This window comes from Mizuhopecten yessoensis, unplaced genomic scaffold (assembly GCF_002113885.1).
Source record: "Mizuhopecten yessoensis strain PY_sf001 unplaced genomic scaffold, ASM211388v2 scaffold10069, whole genome shotgun sequence".
NCBI lineage: Eukaryota > Metazoa > Mollusca > Bivalvia > Pectinida > Pectinidae > Mizuhopecten > Mizuhopecten yessoensis.
In genome coordinates this window covers 159,903-174,114 of record NW_018408363.1, presented here as the reverse complement: position 1 = coordinate 174,114, position 14,212 = coordinate 159,903, and the positions used below count along the sequence as shown (strand labels likewise).

At 37.7% G+C, this 14,212-nt stretch overlaps 1 protein-coding gene across 1 annotated transcript; it reads left to right on the top strand.

Moving 5' to 3' along the window:
* The first annotated feature begins 726 nt into the window (after positions 1 to 726).
* LOC110459458 (pancreatic lipase-related protein 2-like) lies at positions 727 to 10,980 on the top strand. The gene is made up of 9 exons (XM_021511721.1): positions 727 to 880; positions 3,686 to 4,014; positions 4,344 to 4,572; positions 5,369 to 5,488; positions 5,692 to 5,814; positions 6,448 to 6,684; positions 7,497 to 7,611; positions 8,956 to 9,156; positions 10,514 to 10,980. The coding sequence occupies exons 1-9, from the start codon at positions 838 to 840 to the stop codon at positions 10,614 to 10,616; spliced, it is 1,500 nt and encodes a 499-aa protein (XP_021367396.1). The 5' UTR covers positions 727 to 837; the 3' UTR covers positions 10,617 to 10,980.
* Positions 10,981 to 14,212: the final 3,232 nt, after the last annotated feature.

Genomic DNA, 14,212 nt, shown 5'->3' with positions numbered 1-14,212 from the left:
ATGTATATATTGAAACGTAGTTATTAATTTTAAATGGATTAGGCCAAATAATTTGACAAAATTATGTTATAGTTGGAATATCCGTCTGAATTCTCTCGAGATCCTGTTAATTACAAATAATAAATACCATGTGAGCATTTCAGCCGCATGATGCATCGAAATTGTAAGTTATCTTTTTAATCATTTGACAATTAATTTGCATGCTTTTTCATTACAAGGATTTCAAGTTAGGTAAATTTTCAATCTGCTTAAATTACAACAGCTTAAAATATTTCCAATAATTCCTCTACCAGACTGCAAGACATGAGCAGTAGTCAAGTACTGAATTCGGTTAATTTAATTATTTTGTTATTATCTCGTCCGCTTCTATGTACACATAGTGTGCGTATCATGGATGCTGTTCAGCTGTTAGGGATATAAATGATAAGGACCTCATTCAGACGTGGAATTTCATGGATATCGTATTTGCAGGAAGCTTTTAAAGTCTACTCTTACGGGAACATCATTTTGGAAATCGTTCGAGTAAAGTAATAATATATCTCAGAAATAGATAATTAAATGGCAGTGAACTACAAAACCCAGCTTAAATGGGAATATCATTAACAACCTAATGACGTTCAAATAGCATAGCTAATTTGACTTTGAAACGACCGTGCCAAGATATTTTTAGTAAAAACAATATAACGCATGCGCATTGCGTCGGTTCAATCACGTGCAGTGGTACGATGTTTTCACAGTTCCCGTAATTAGGGCACCAATAGGTCAGGCGCAGACTCTACACTCATGACCAAATGTTTACCTTACCAGTTCCAAAATAAAGAATTGCCATAAAGCAAGATGGTCTCCGTTCTCTTAGCGCTTGGGAGTTATCTCCTGCTTGGTAAGTACGTGTGTGAAAACATTGTACTTTTTAGGACTACAGAAGTGTTAAGATATAAACGATCATATTATGTTCAAGATGATTTAATGCGATACCATCTCCTGTTAACACTAAATATATGGGTTTTGTCTTGTACTTCTATGCAGGCTATGAAGTATAGTTCGAGGATAAAATGTCTTTATTTATGACCATCATACATTATATCGAGTTAAACATAAAACAACAATAATAATTTGTAATAATATGTTGCAGTTTTTATTAGAATTCTGATCAGAGGCTCTTAATTTCAATATGATAAAAAATGAAATGTGCACACGTCATGGACTTGTAATGAAATATGACCTTTGCTAACACTTCAAAACTACATCGGATCCTCACACGTGTTCTCAGATCTGTACGAGCCATTGCCGTTATAATTTATAAAAGATGTCGAACCTGATAACCAGAATAAATTGTACTTCAAACAGACAGAAGACCATGTTATCCTAGCCAGCTCCAGACTTCTCGTGTTGATGTAGCTAGCGCTACATATAGCTCACAGGAACACGTTATAATGAGTTCAAGATGTCGACGAATACACCAAGGCGCGGGGCTGAACGGTTTTACCATTAATATCTCTCGTTTTGCCAGCGATTTCCAGTATATACCACACATTTCATTTTCTAAAATGAGGTCTTTCTTAAAAAACATCATTTCAAGCAATATTAAGATAAGAAGGTCGACATCTATATATTATTACCACTGCCATACTTATGGAAATTGGAGTCATTATTTACAGAAATATTTCGTAAAAATTACACTATGCCATGGATGAGACAGAACTATAGTTTATCTAAAATGGTTGATTTGAAAGCAAATTTTCAAAAAAAAAACAAAAGAGAAAAAATCAAAAGCTTAAGGGTTTCGATCTTGGAAACTTTCCAAAGTCCAATCCTACACTTAAACAATGTTGCCTGCTATTCATTAAATCGGTCTTATGCTCAAATTCATAAGCTGTGCTAAAACTCAAATTCTTGTTCATGAAATAAATAAGAAAAATCACATTTACCAATAACGGCGAATTTAGTACTGTAGGACACGGTCCATGGAACAAAAAATGACAACAGACGAACGCAAAGGTATCTATTTTTAACTGATATCTTCGATTTCACTTAGAGTATACGGTACCGTCTAAAGTAATATTCTCACGGAAACCTAAATGAATCCAGCTTTTTGCACATAAACCTAAATGACTCAATATACCCAAACTGATTGCCTTCTGGTAACGTTTCAGCATTCGATACCCCGAGATTTAAGGGTCTGACAGGAAACCCTCATTTAGTCATTCACGGAGAAATGCATCAAATATGACCACATTACCAGTTGTGTCACTGTTTATAAGAGGCTGCAACGATCTATCGTATCATTTTTTTTTATTTATCTCTCAGAGTTTATTTATTGAATTGGTATCTTTCAGTAAAGATGTGGCGCCCCCTGTGCAAAAGTACTAAAAAACATACAAAAGTATATTTTGATATCATTTACTATGCATATATATAATTAGGACTATAACAAAACTGTAAAATCTTAAACTCGATTACTCATTTCAACATTTCAAGACCGACTGGCCCCTTTGTAAAGCTATGACTGAGTGAGCGATTTGTATTTTTTTTTACCTGTACAACATTGTGACGAAAATGCATATTTTTCATGTCACTCGATCCGAAACGTCTCGCCTATCGATAGGGAGCGTATACACACTGCATCAGCTATGTTACAGGTAGGGTGTAGATCTAGCCCCTTCCCTGTTTTGTCGGTATCGGTTCATACAGATGACTCAGCTGGTGTCCCCCTCGTCTCTGTTCATGTTATGAGTTTTCCTGATTTTGATTGCTACTTCTATTTGTCTCGTTTTTTTGTATTGTTCCCTTTCAACTATCTTGTTATTGTCCCTATCGACGATGTGGGTTTGGGTGTTAGCGTGATCAGTTAATGGTTATTGTACTGTTGCTCGTTTTCTCTACGTCCTTTTGATGTACTTTCAGACGTGTACCAAATTTCCTCCAAGTTTCACCTATATATGACTGCTGACAAATTTGCATGGAATTTGATATACAACTCCTGGTTTGTCTAAAATGTCAGTCTTGTCTTTGAGGTGCACCAGTAACTGTCCGATGGTTGTCAGTGGTCTCATCGGGTTGCTGAAATGGTGTTTCCTCATCACCCAGGCAAATGCATCAGATGTCCCCTTCACATAGGGTATAGTGACCCAGCCTTTGCATTTGGTTTGGGATATATATATATATATCCTCGTGCTTAATCTGTAAGAGCAATGATTGGCTTTAGCTTTATGCTGTTCTACAGATATAAAGCGTAAAATAATTAAAAGAAAATCGTATTATAATTCGCATGGGAGAAATGTTTTTAAATTTTTTTAATAACCAACTCATAAAAATGGATACAAAATATAAAGTGGAATTTGTATATTGAACTCTGCAGAGTAAGATATCGAAAGTGAACTTCGACGATCACAATTTACCACAAACCCAAATATAGTAGCATTAAATAGATAGCGCAGCTATAATAATCAATGAAGACAAAACAAAATCAAAATGGATACTAACGATAAGTGTGTGTGTGTGTGTGTGTGTGTGGTGGTGGTGGTGGTAAACGGAGCCAATGCCACTGGATTTCGAGGGTGGATAGTAGTTGTCGATATGACATGATGTTCACAAAAACCAATCACGTTTGGTGAACACTTCCTACATTTGCCAGTGTCCAAAATACACAAAGTGAAATACATGTTGTGTGTTTCTTGGTTTTCAGGATTCTGTACTGCGTCCAGTTTGAGAAGTGATCGCACAAAGCGCTCGTCCCTCTGTTACGGGGACCTGGGTTGTTTCTCCAACGACTACCCGTTTAATAACACCGATGGGGCACTGCCTCTATCTCCAAGTCATATACGACCCGCCTTCCTTCTGTTCTCCGAGAGAAGCAACCCTAGCGCACCTTTTCAGCTTGTGCGCAATGACAGACACAACTTATGGACGTCCGGGTTCGAATCCAGTCTCCCCATCAAGATAATAATCCCCGGCTTCACACAGAACGGCAACGTGACTTGGGCTCATGTCATGATGTCCGAACTCATAAGAAAGGTAATGCTACATATTTGCATACTTTAGTATCAGCTCTGAACTGCTTTCAGTTGGCATTCATAACCAATATGAATGCCAACTGGAAATGACAAATTCCCCGAAGCGAATAAACTGTTTTGGCATATATGTATAAGGTTGTGAATATGATATATCGTTAAAATATAGACATTTTATTTTGTGAATATGCTGCGGTATTTATGAAGGTAGATAATTACTCGAGGCCATAACCGATGTCTCTTTGGTTTCTCTGTAGTCAATATCACACCATATAACTACTAATATTACAGCCATGTTGGATTATGTCACAGGTTAACGGTTTTACTCTGTAGGAGAGGATGAACGTGATTATTGTGGACTGGGGCAATGGTTCCGGGTTCCCTTACACTCAGGCGGTCGCAAACACCCGCGTCGTTGCGGCGGAAGTAGCAGCCATGATCTCTTACCTGAACACCGCTGTAGGAACCACCAGCACACAGTATCATCTGATTGGTCACAGTCTCGGCGCCCACGTGTGTGGCTATGTCGGACAAATTGTCAGGGGTCTAGGGCGGATCACAGGTAGGTAGAGTAAATAAAGACGAAATGTGGGGGGAAATGGGAATATTTTTGGAAACTACGGTATTTAAGTACAATGGGCACCGGGTATTTCAGTTTCAGGTACCGGGGCGGTCGATAGGTACTGAAGCTAATGATATCACGAATGACAGACTGAAGAAGAAGAATTGGAGTAAGGCTTGTCACTCAATCAAGTTGTCTATTGAATATCAAGGAACGTAATGAATGGATTATTTTGACAGAAATGGATATAACGAAGTAAAGATAATAGGTTATCAAGTGTTCAGTAATGTTTAAGACAAACATATAAGTTATGTATTTCAAAACCTTTCGGACAGTGTTTAATCTTGTCACCTTGTGGACACGTCTACAGGATCTATACGTCAGCAAACAAGACATCGAAAGCATTATAGCTATGACAAGCCTTACAGTTGTATATAAGAGAGGGGATCGTCGATATTTAACATTACAGAGCGGAAAATCTTCGGAGCAAATATGAACATGGAGACTTATTTTTTTTAGAACACTTTGGAAATCAGGTTTCATTTGTTCAAAGTGAATCATAATTCGCCTTATCCCAAAAAGCAACTATATTCATATTGTTAAATATTCAGATCAATTGTCCATTGAATATCAACAAAATAAGTCGACATGCACTTCTGAACCCGCCAGCGTTTCGTCCTTTAACTTAATAAATGTATACAGCAAGATGATGTCCTGAAAAAAAGCCAGTGAATGTGTAATTAGCAAAATACAACCTTGGACAATAACCTCATTTCATACTTATTTCAATATATAGGTCTCGATCCTGCCGAGCCCAACTTTGAGGACACGCCAACGGAAGTGCGTCTGGATGCTACCGATGCTAACTTTGTTGACGTCATACACACCGATGGAACGGAATACGATACAATTTCCGGTAGGTTTAATATCTTGTTTCCTTCAAATAGTGTCCCGATGTTAAAGTAATTCTAGATGGCTGAGTTAGTCACGTGAAAGGAATATGACAAGGATATGATGTAATTCGAGTATACGAAAGAAAGTATACCGACATTTTGATACGGTATTAGATATTTAACGTTGTATGAAGAGAAATATATATATATAACATGCGGGTTACAGGTTACGGGATGAAGGCGCCCTGTGGTGACATTGACTTCTATCCAAATGGAGGGCGTAACCAGCCCGGATGTACACACGAGACTTGGACCAACGTTGTGTCACATCTCGAACTAGGCCCACACGGTAGGTCACACCTGGCCCGCGATAGGCCCAACTTAAAGCACAGGAGATCAAACTTCTCTAAATAAAATCGGAAATTTGCGCCTTTAATAGAAATATTGCCAATCGCAAGCAAAACGCATTTCGCGGTGGATTTAATAATTCACTTTACCGCGGCTGATTTTGTTCGCGGTAGACTTATGTATATATATGCGCTATACTTTGACCATATTGATCGAACTTTGATCTTCTGCGCCTCAACCTAGGCTGGCAAGACATATCATGTAGGTCACACCTAAAGATTGACCACATCGCATCAAAGAAGATCATCCCTCAACATTGACTCCACAATAGACCACACCTGAATCTAGGCCAATGTAGAAGGTCACACCTCAATCTAGGTATAGGCCGTTCTCAACCATAAGACTCCTCCGCGGCAGGTCCTATTTCGGTCTTGTCCCCTTACCGTAGTCCACTCCTTAAACGTGATCGACGTGGTCAGTTACACAGAACTAAGGGTACGGTAATGCACACAACATCAACAAATTTGGATTGAGCGGTAAAACCCTACTAAAATACCTTTCGTTGCTGTTTTCTTACCAGCGTGCAGGTATGATGTGGTCAAACTTAAACATTTTATCCTTTTTCCTTTTGAAGCTGTTGGCGGTATGCTAGCTTGCAGCCACGACCGGTCGATCTACCTGTTTACGGAGTCCATCAACGGGAGATCCTGTACCCTGAAGGGCCATCCCTGTAATAGCTACGAGGACTTCGTCGTCGGGCGGTGTTTCTCCTGTGGAAACCAGCCATGTCCAAGCATGGGGTACAGTGCCGCTAGTTTCCGTGCAAGGGGCAAATTCTATCTTGCGACATTAGACAGTCCACCTTATTGTGGTAAGTTCAACAATCGCAGTCAACCCCTCATATTATCAAATACAAAGAAAGACTAGACTTACACTAGTTTTGTGGTATGTTTTACTTGCAAGATACTGATGTATGTATTTTCGTTTTTTTTCGAATGCTGTCGGATCTGTGGTCTGACGCTCCACACTGATCTGCGGTTCTGCTTGAATATCAAATGGTATTATATAACATTGGTTATAACTGTGGTATCAATCATACGAATGCTTCTTGACCACTTGGTATGTCTGTTATGCCACGGGTTTAAAGGGGCTGGTCGGGGAAAAAATACAAAATAAATGGGTCTAAATGCGTTCTCTGGCCTTCCAAAGGTTATACCACGGCAATATGATGGTCGAGAACTGCTTGCAATGTCCAGTTTTGACCACTGAAATCTCGGGGAAGCCCCTGCGGTAAAATTACATCACTGATCTGGGTCAATAGAGAGTTATAGACTGTCAGGTGACGATTTAGGATTTCTTTGATATAATTATATTTTTTACTCTTAGGGAGTTAGTTTCAGCAAAATTTGAATCGGTATATTTCATAAGAAGGTATTTTAAACATGTGTATGCCATTTTAGCAAATATGACATTTTTTTCCCCGACCAGCCCCTTTAATGATAACAAAATCCAATACCTGTTGATATTGCAATACCTACCTTCAACACTTCGCATTCACGAAGATAATCCATTTAATGATTTTCATCTGGTATACGAACCCGAGTCAAAGGACGTTGATAATTGGACGTCTCCCAAAAATATAATTATGTGACATGTATAATTTTATCATTGTATCATCCGTAGGTAACTACTACCAAGTGACCGTCCAGTTCGGACCAACCATGTCAACTGACCACGGAGAATTACGCCTCAGGATACTAGGAACATCGGGGCTCTCCCAAACGTTCACCATTCAAAGGTAGGCAATTTAGGATTTATGCATTTAAAGGTAGGCAATTCCTGATAAAGCCATAAAAAGGTAGGCATTTACTGATGAAACCATACAAAGGTAAGCAATCATACAAATGTAGGCAAATCCTGATGAAACCATACAAAGGTAGGCAATTCCTGATACAGCCATAAAAAGGCATGCAATAACTGACGAAACCATACAAAGGTAGGCAATTTAGGATTTATGCATACAAAGGTAGGCAAATCCTGATGAATCCATACAAAGGTAGGCAATTCCTGGTAAATCCATACAAATGTAGGCAAAAACTGACGAAACCATACAAAGGTAGGCAATCATAAAAAGGCAGGCAAATCCTGGTGAATCCATTCAAAGGTAGGTAATTCCCGATAAAACCATACAAAGGTAGGCAATCATACAAATGTAGGCAATTCCTGATGAAACCATACAAAAGTAGGCAATTCCTGATACAGCCATAAAAAGGCAGGCAATAACTGACGAAACCATACAAAGGTATGCAATTTATGATTTATGCATACAAAGGTAGGCAATTCCTGATAAAGCCATAAAAAGGTAGGCATTTACTGATGAAACCATACAAAGGTATGCAATTCCTGATACAGACATAAAAAGGCAGGCAATAACTGACGAAACCATACAAAGGTAGGCAATTTAGGATTTATGCATACAAAGGTAGGCAATTCCTGATCAAGCAATAAAAAGGTAGGCATTTACTGATGAAACTATACAAAGATAGGCAATCATACAAAGGTAGGCAATTCCTGATGAAACCATACACATGTAGGCAATTCCCGATGAAACCATACGAATGTAGGCAAATCCTGATGAAACCATACAAAGGTAGGCAAATCCTGGTGAATTCATACCAAGGTAGGCAATTCCTGATGAATCCATACAAATGTAGGCAAATCCTGATGAATCCATACAAAGGTAGGCAAATCCTGATACAGCCATAAAAAGGCAGGCAATAACTGACGAAACCATACAAAGGTAGGCAAATCCTGGTGAATCCATACAAAGGTAGGCAATTCCTGGTGAATCCATACAAGGTAGGCAAATCCTGATCAATCCATACAAAGTTAGGCAATTCCTGATGGTTCTGTTTGTATGTTTTAAGTTTGTATTTTTTAAAACAGGATTCTGAGCTGTGGTGTAAATAACATTTTAGGCATGATTGATAGAAAAATATCTCTTTTCAGTTCAAAACTCAATAGCATGATGTAAGTAGGCCTTTTATTAAGTCAATGCTATGAAAAATGATTTCCTAACATCAGATTATGATATGACGATGCTTTGTAAAGTAACAATCTTTAAATGTTCTTTCTCTGGTAGTACCAACCAACAGACCAGAAGAGACGACGGTTTCCGACAAGGTCAAGAACGCAAAGTCATGGTTGTGTCCAGAAATTACCTTGGCAACATACTAAACGTGCAGGCACAGTTCCAGGAACACAGTTCTATTCTGTCTTACTTCTGGACCGGGGCCGTATCACTCTCCAGAATCACGGTGACCGATGGCAAAACGGAAGCAAGGTAAAAAAGAAGGAGGATTAACAATTTTTTAAAGAAAATAATTGCCTATTACTAGCGTATTCCGTCCTTCTACATATAAGTCTGTCACAGAGAGGTTATTTAGACATGGAGTCTGTAAGATTTAAGCCTCATAGGTAATTGGCATTGAGTCTATTAGATCTAAGCCTCTTATTGGTTGAAGTGATTACGGGATTACGGATGTTGTAATCTACTTAAGCATTTACACCGCTATGGGCGAGTGTAACGGCACTGTTGAAAAATGTCTATAAGGGTTCTATGTACTCCTTTTAAGACGGAAGCCGTACAAAAAAATAAATAAATAAAAATCCAGAGAAACTGTAGAGTATGAAAACTAACAAAATGCCTTCACCTTATCCAGCTGTAAAGGCGAAACTAAATACGTCATCAGACAGTCCGGTCCAGCTGTTTTGAAAAGAAAAGAATATGAAACAGCTTACATTTAAGTTATAGAAAGGTCATGTATCATAACCAGTGAGTGTTTACGTGTGACGGTCATTTGTCTGACGAAGGTGACAGGGTGCGTACCGTACTGGTCATCGAAACGTCACACATAAACACTTACTGGTTGTGATACATAACATTTCTACAATCCATACTTAACAATCTGAAGAAAATGTTAAGAATTACACTGAAGTTCATTAACAATGCAAATATTCTGAATTTACAAAAATCAGGTTATTTCTGTTTAGATAGGAATGTTTGCCAAAGCGTGGTTTAAATGAAGACATGTATATAGTATGCGTGGACAGGTTTGCATGCATGAGAGAACTTGGTTTAAAATGTTATTTCATCCTCTATAAATATAGAATGTATCCTCTTTTTTGTTCTCCCCCTGAAACAGAATTATCCAACTCCTTACCAGCCTACACGCTGATTACACGTACTAGTATACACGTAGCTGCGATAATGTAGCCTCTAACGTCAAGTTATATATTGGTTCGTCAGAGGAGACTGGGTATTTGGATATGATAGGATATTAGATATTAGATTCTATTAGATAGAAATTCATGGTGGTAAACATAAAATAAGCCTGTATATAAGGCGCTGTATCATCGTACTTCAACTCAAAATCTTTCCAGAATTCGTCCAAGCTTTTCTCAAAGTAAAATACGTCACGAGCTGAAATAACATTTTGTGGGAGACATTTCCATATATATATATCAATTATTCTGTGAGTAAAGGTATTAATATTAGTACTAGTATACACTAGATAAGTTTAACTTTATTATGGTTACGTTTTTGTAAAAGTTTTGTTTTTACATATAGGAGCAATACCTAGATATGTAATGGTAGTGAGATATCCCATCAACGACCGTAACGTTGTTTTTTCTTACAGGTACCTGTTCTGTATTGGCGAGACCGTGCTTCACTCTGGACAGCCATTGGTCGGTTTCAATCACGCCGTACACACTACGGCGGGGTGTCCACCTGGACAGTAACCAACTGACCAGATGACGTATTAGGACGAAAAAAAGATATAGTCGAAACCCGTAAATCGAGTCACCACTAATGAGTGAAATATTGACCTTTTCTACACAAAATTGACCCATTGATCCTGCTGTTTCATCCGGTCACTTGTGCGGGGAGCGACAGTAATGTATTACCGAAGCTCCAGTGTAATAAGGATGATAGTAGGCGGAGACTGAGAAACAGTTAATGCATGCGACCATTAGAGTACGTTCAACAAGGTGTAGATGTTTGTGGATTATGATAGTTGTCAAATTTAATCAGGAGTTACCTCCCCTGTCATGTACAATCTATGTAATATTCAGTGATGCATTAAAATGGCAGTGTTGTCTTTTCGTTTTTATAATTGTAGTCATGATTTCAGCAAATGTCTGGGAAAGGTAGGTGGAATTTGTTACAGAGAACGACTTGTGTGAGATTAATCTTGATATGAACCTGTAAAAAGAACTTCAACTGGCTTCGTATCTCTAGATGAATGTCCACCAAATGTGACTATGGATAATACAATAATGAAAATTCAAGCAAAGTTACAAAATCAGTTTCTTGAGAATATCAATTCTATTGAAAACAACAAAAAACAAATGTTCTGATTCCTAAAAGGAGATTGGACAATGTTTAGATGGTCCGTTCATAGCAAGTTGATTGATCAATTATTCCAAGAGCAATGCTTTGTATTTCACAAATAAATGAATTGCGAGCTTTCAAAAATAAAACGACGTCAGGAATATTAAAATCGAATATGATTAGGGTGGCCAAATTAGGAAAAAAATATCTAGATTTTGAAAATATAATACTTATTTTTCAAACGAAGAGAAATTGATGTCCTTAACGATTTCCATTTCCCCCATAAAATGATTCTTTTAAACATTATAATGCTAGTGTGGCGCAAGTAACCAGAACAATAGCAGTACCTTCGGTTTGCTAACAAATTTTGTCGTTAAACTGAAATTCATCGCTCCCGAGTATTATGCTCAAAGCATTTAAAATCAATTCCCTATTAAATCTTGATTTACATAGCCAATATTTTATAACTTCAAGATCAAAATAACGATAAATGTTCGTTTAAAGAGTCACAGGAAGAAATTATATGTTTTTTAGAACCCGACCTCAGAAATCGACCTTTGTAAATGAGTTCATATGAAATCAAAGTCATCCCTGATGTAACTTTGACATTTTGTATTTTGTAATGTTATAATGTATTTTTTTAAGCACCCTTCCCTTTTCGTTTTATTCTCAACAACGAGTCTTTAGTACTTTCATCTCTGAGAAGAGATGAAAGTACCAAAGACTCGTTGTTGAGAATTTTTCTTTTTATAATATATATATATATTGAAAAAATAAGATTAACGACCGACTAAAAAACTAGCTGCTTTCACCCTTCACAGAGCCCTGCAGGTTTATTCCTGAAGAGCCATGTGAAGGGTGAAAGCAGCTATTTTTTTAGTCGGTCATTAATCTTATTTTTTCTNAAATTATGTCTCCTTCTTAAAATATTAAAACAGGTTTTGTTTACATGTATCATTGTTTGATAAGAAATAGCACCTTTTGTCACAGTTATTCATATTTCTGAAATTTTCATTTAAAGCTGCTGCTTCCCCAAAAAGTAAAAGTCGTAGGTCACTGTGTAGTGGACAGATACAGGGCGTGTTCTCCATCCTCTACCACTGTCGCCCAACAAAAGCATACACGCTCATTCCGGCTAATATTCTGATACCGGCCCGTCTCAAAGCGTAACGGCGCCACTCCACAACTGAATTTTGCAAAAGCGCTTCTCCAAGATTTTGGAATTTGACTAAATATTAAGATAGGCTTCGTAACCATACTTTTGAATTTCTTAAAAACCAAAATAAAAAATTAAACAAGAGGACAATGGGCCTTAACGGTCACCTTATTTATGTAAAAGCTGATGTTATCGATATTGCCAAATGAAAATGAAATCATTTTGTAACAAAGGTAACTTGAACTACATGTAATGCAAAAGTAGTGTGAAAGATCTGGGTAGTATATGTACTATGTACAAATAGTGGTTCTGTCAGTCAGCTGAATTATGGTTAAGCACCTCAAGACCCTCCCATCTATGAAGAGTATTTGATTTTTGCATATCTGGAACTTTAGAAGAAGATTTTTGAAATTTTAGTCAACTTGACCCTTTTTGGCCCCGCCCCTCAGGCTCCTGGGAGCTGGAAAACATATAATTCACAATTAAACTATAGTAAAGTTTACCCCCTCCCCAGGGGAACGTGAGACCCCAGGGTCATGAAATTCACAATTGTGGTAAAGCACCTTAAGACCCTTCCATCTATGAAGAGTATTTGATTCTACCATATCTTGGTCTTGAGAAGAAGATTTTTGAAATTTCAGTCAATTCAACCCTTTTTGGCCCCAACTATCAGCCCCTGGGGGTCAGTCAGGGCTGATATGTGCATACCATCAAACTTCTATCCAATGCTGATAATGCTTACCAAGTTTAAATTAATTCCGATTAATTTAGGTCACTTGAGACTTTGTCTCAGGTGACCTAAAGAAACTAAATCTTAACAATGATTCAAACGGTGTGTGACACCATGAAAACCACATGCTGAATTTCAAATTCTTGGGTAATGAATTCTACATCAATTACGTAAGAACAAAAGAAACACGTGTTATTTTCAGAGTCTGTTAAATATTATTTATTTAATCGTCGCAATTTTGATGAACAAGATTATCAAGCACTTCGTCCATATCACAGTAAGCCCAAATATCATTTCTGGTCATTGTCGCAATACAAATCGTTGTCAAAATTAACCACTGCGTCAAAATCGTCGACTTCCTTAATGACAATAGTCCTATCGTTAGTTAATGAATCTTCTGCCTTATGGTGCTTATATAAACATTAAGGATAAACCCACATTCTTCAGGAGATAAAACAAAACCAATAGTAAAGTTAACAGAGCCAAAAAGTCAAATAGAGGTTTACCGCACTCGACGGAGAAATCACTGACATTATAATTTGAAAAAAAACACTTCGGACAAAGAGATGAATAAAGACCATATGGAAAATCTATCAAGATGTTAAAAATCCTAACTAGACTCCTGGTCAAAGGTCAAAGCGAACTTCACCCTAAAATGTTTTTGTTACGGTAGATGCCATTTAAAACACGCTTACTAGTTTTTCCTCAGAGAAGTATAAAGGAAGGAATCCCATCTGTATACTGGAAAAAGCTAATATTACCTCAGTCTTCAAAAACGGCGACGAAGAAAGACCATTGGCATTGTAGACACATCATTCAGACAGCGGTCTATACCAACTTTCGATAAAAATGCACCCCCCCCCCCCCCCCCCCCTAATGGTGATACTTATTTTCCTATTATATGGTGTTTAGTGATCGGATGGAGTTCGGTAGACGGTTAAAGGTGGGGACCTCCCCAACCACCATAATCAACTGACTTCGATTCTGTATATCATTATAAAGAAGGGTATTTATATTTCCTTCTTTCAAAAATGGTAACAATGAGTGGAATCATAGTTAATGTATACCTTTATTAAATTAGGTGTGTAATGCACAGCAAGACGGACGCTCTACCAAAT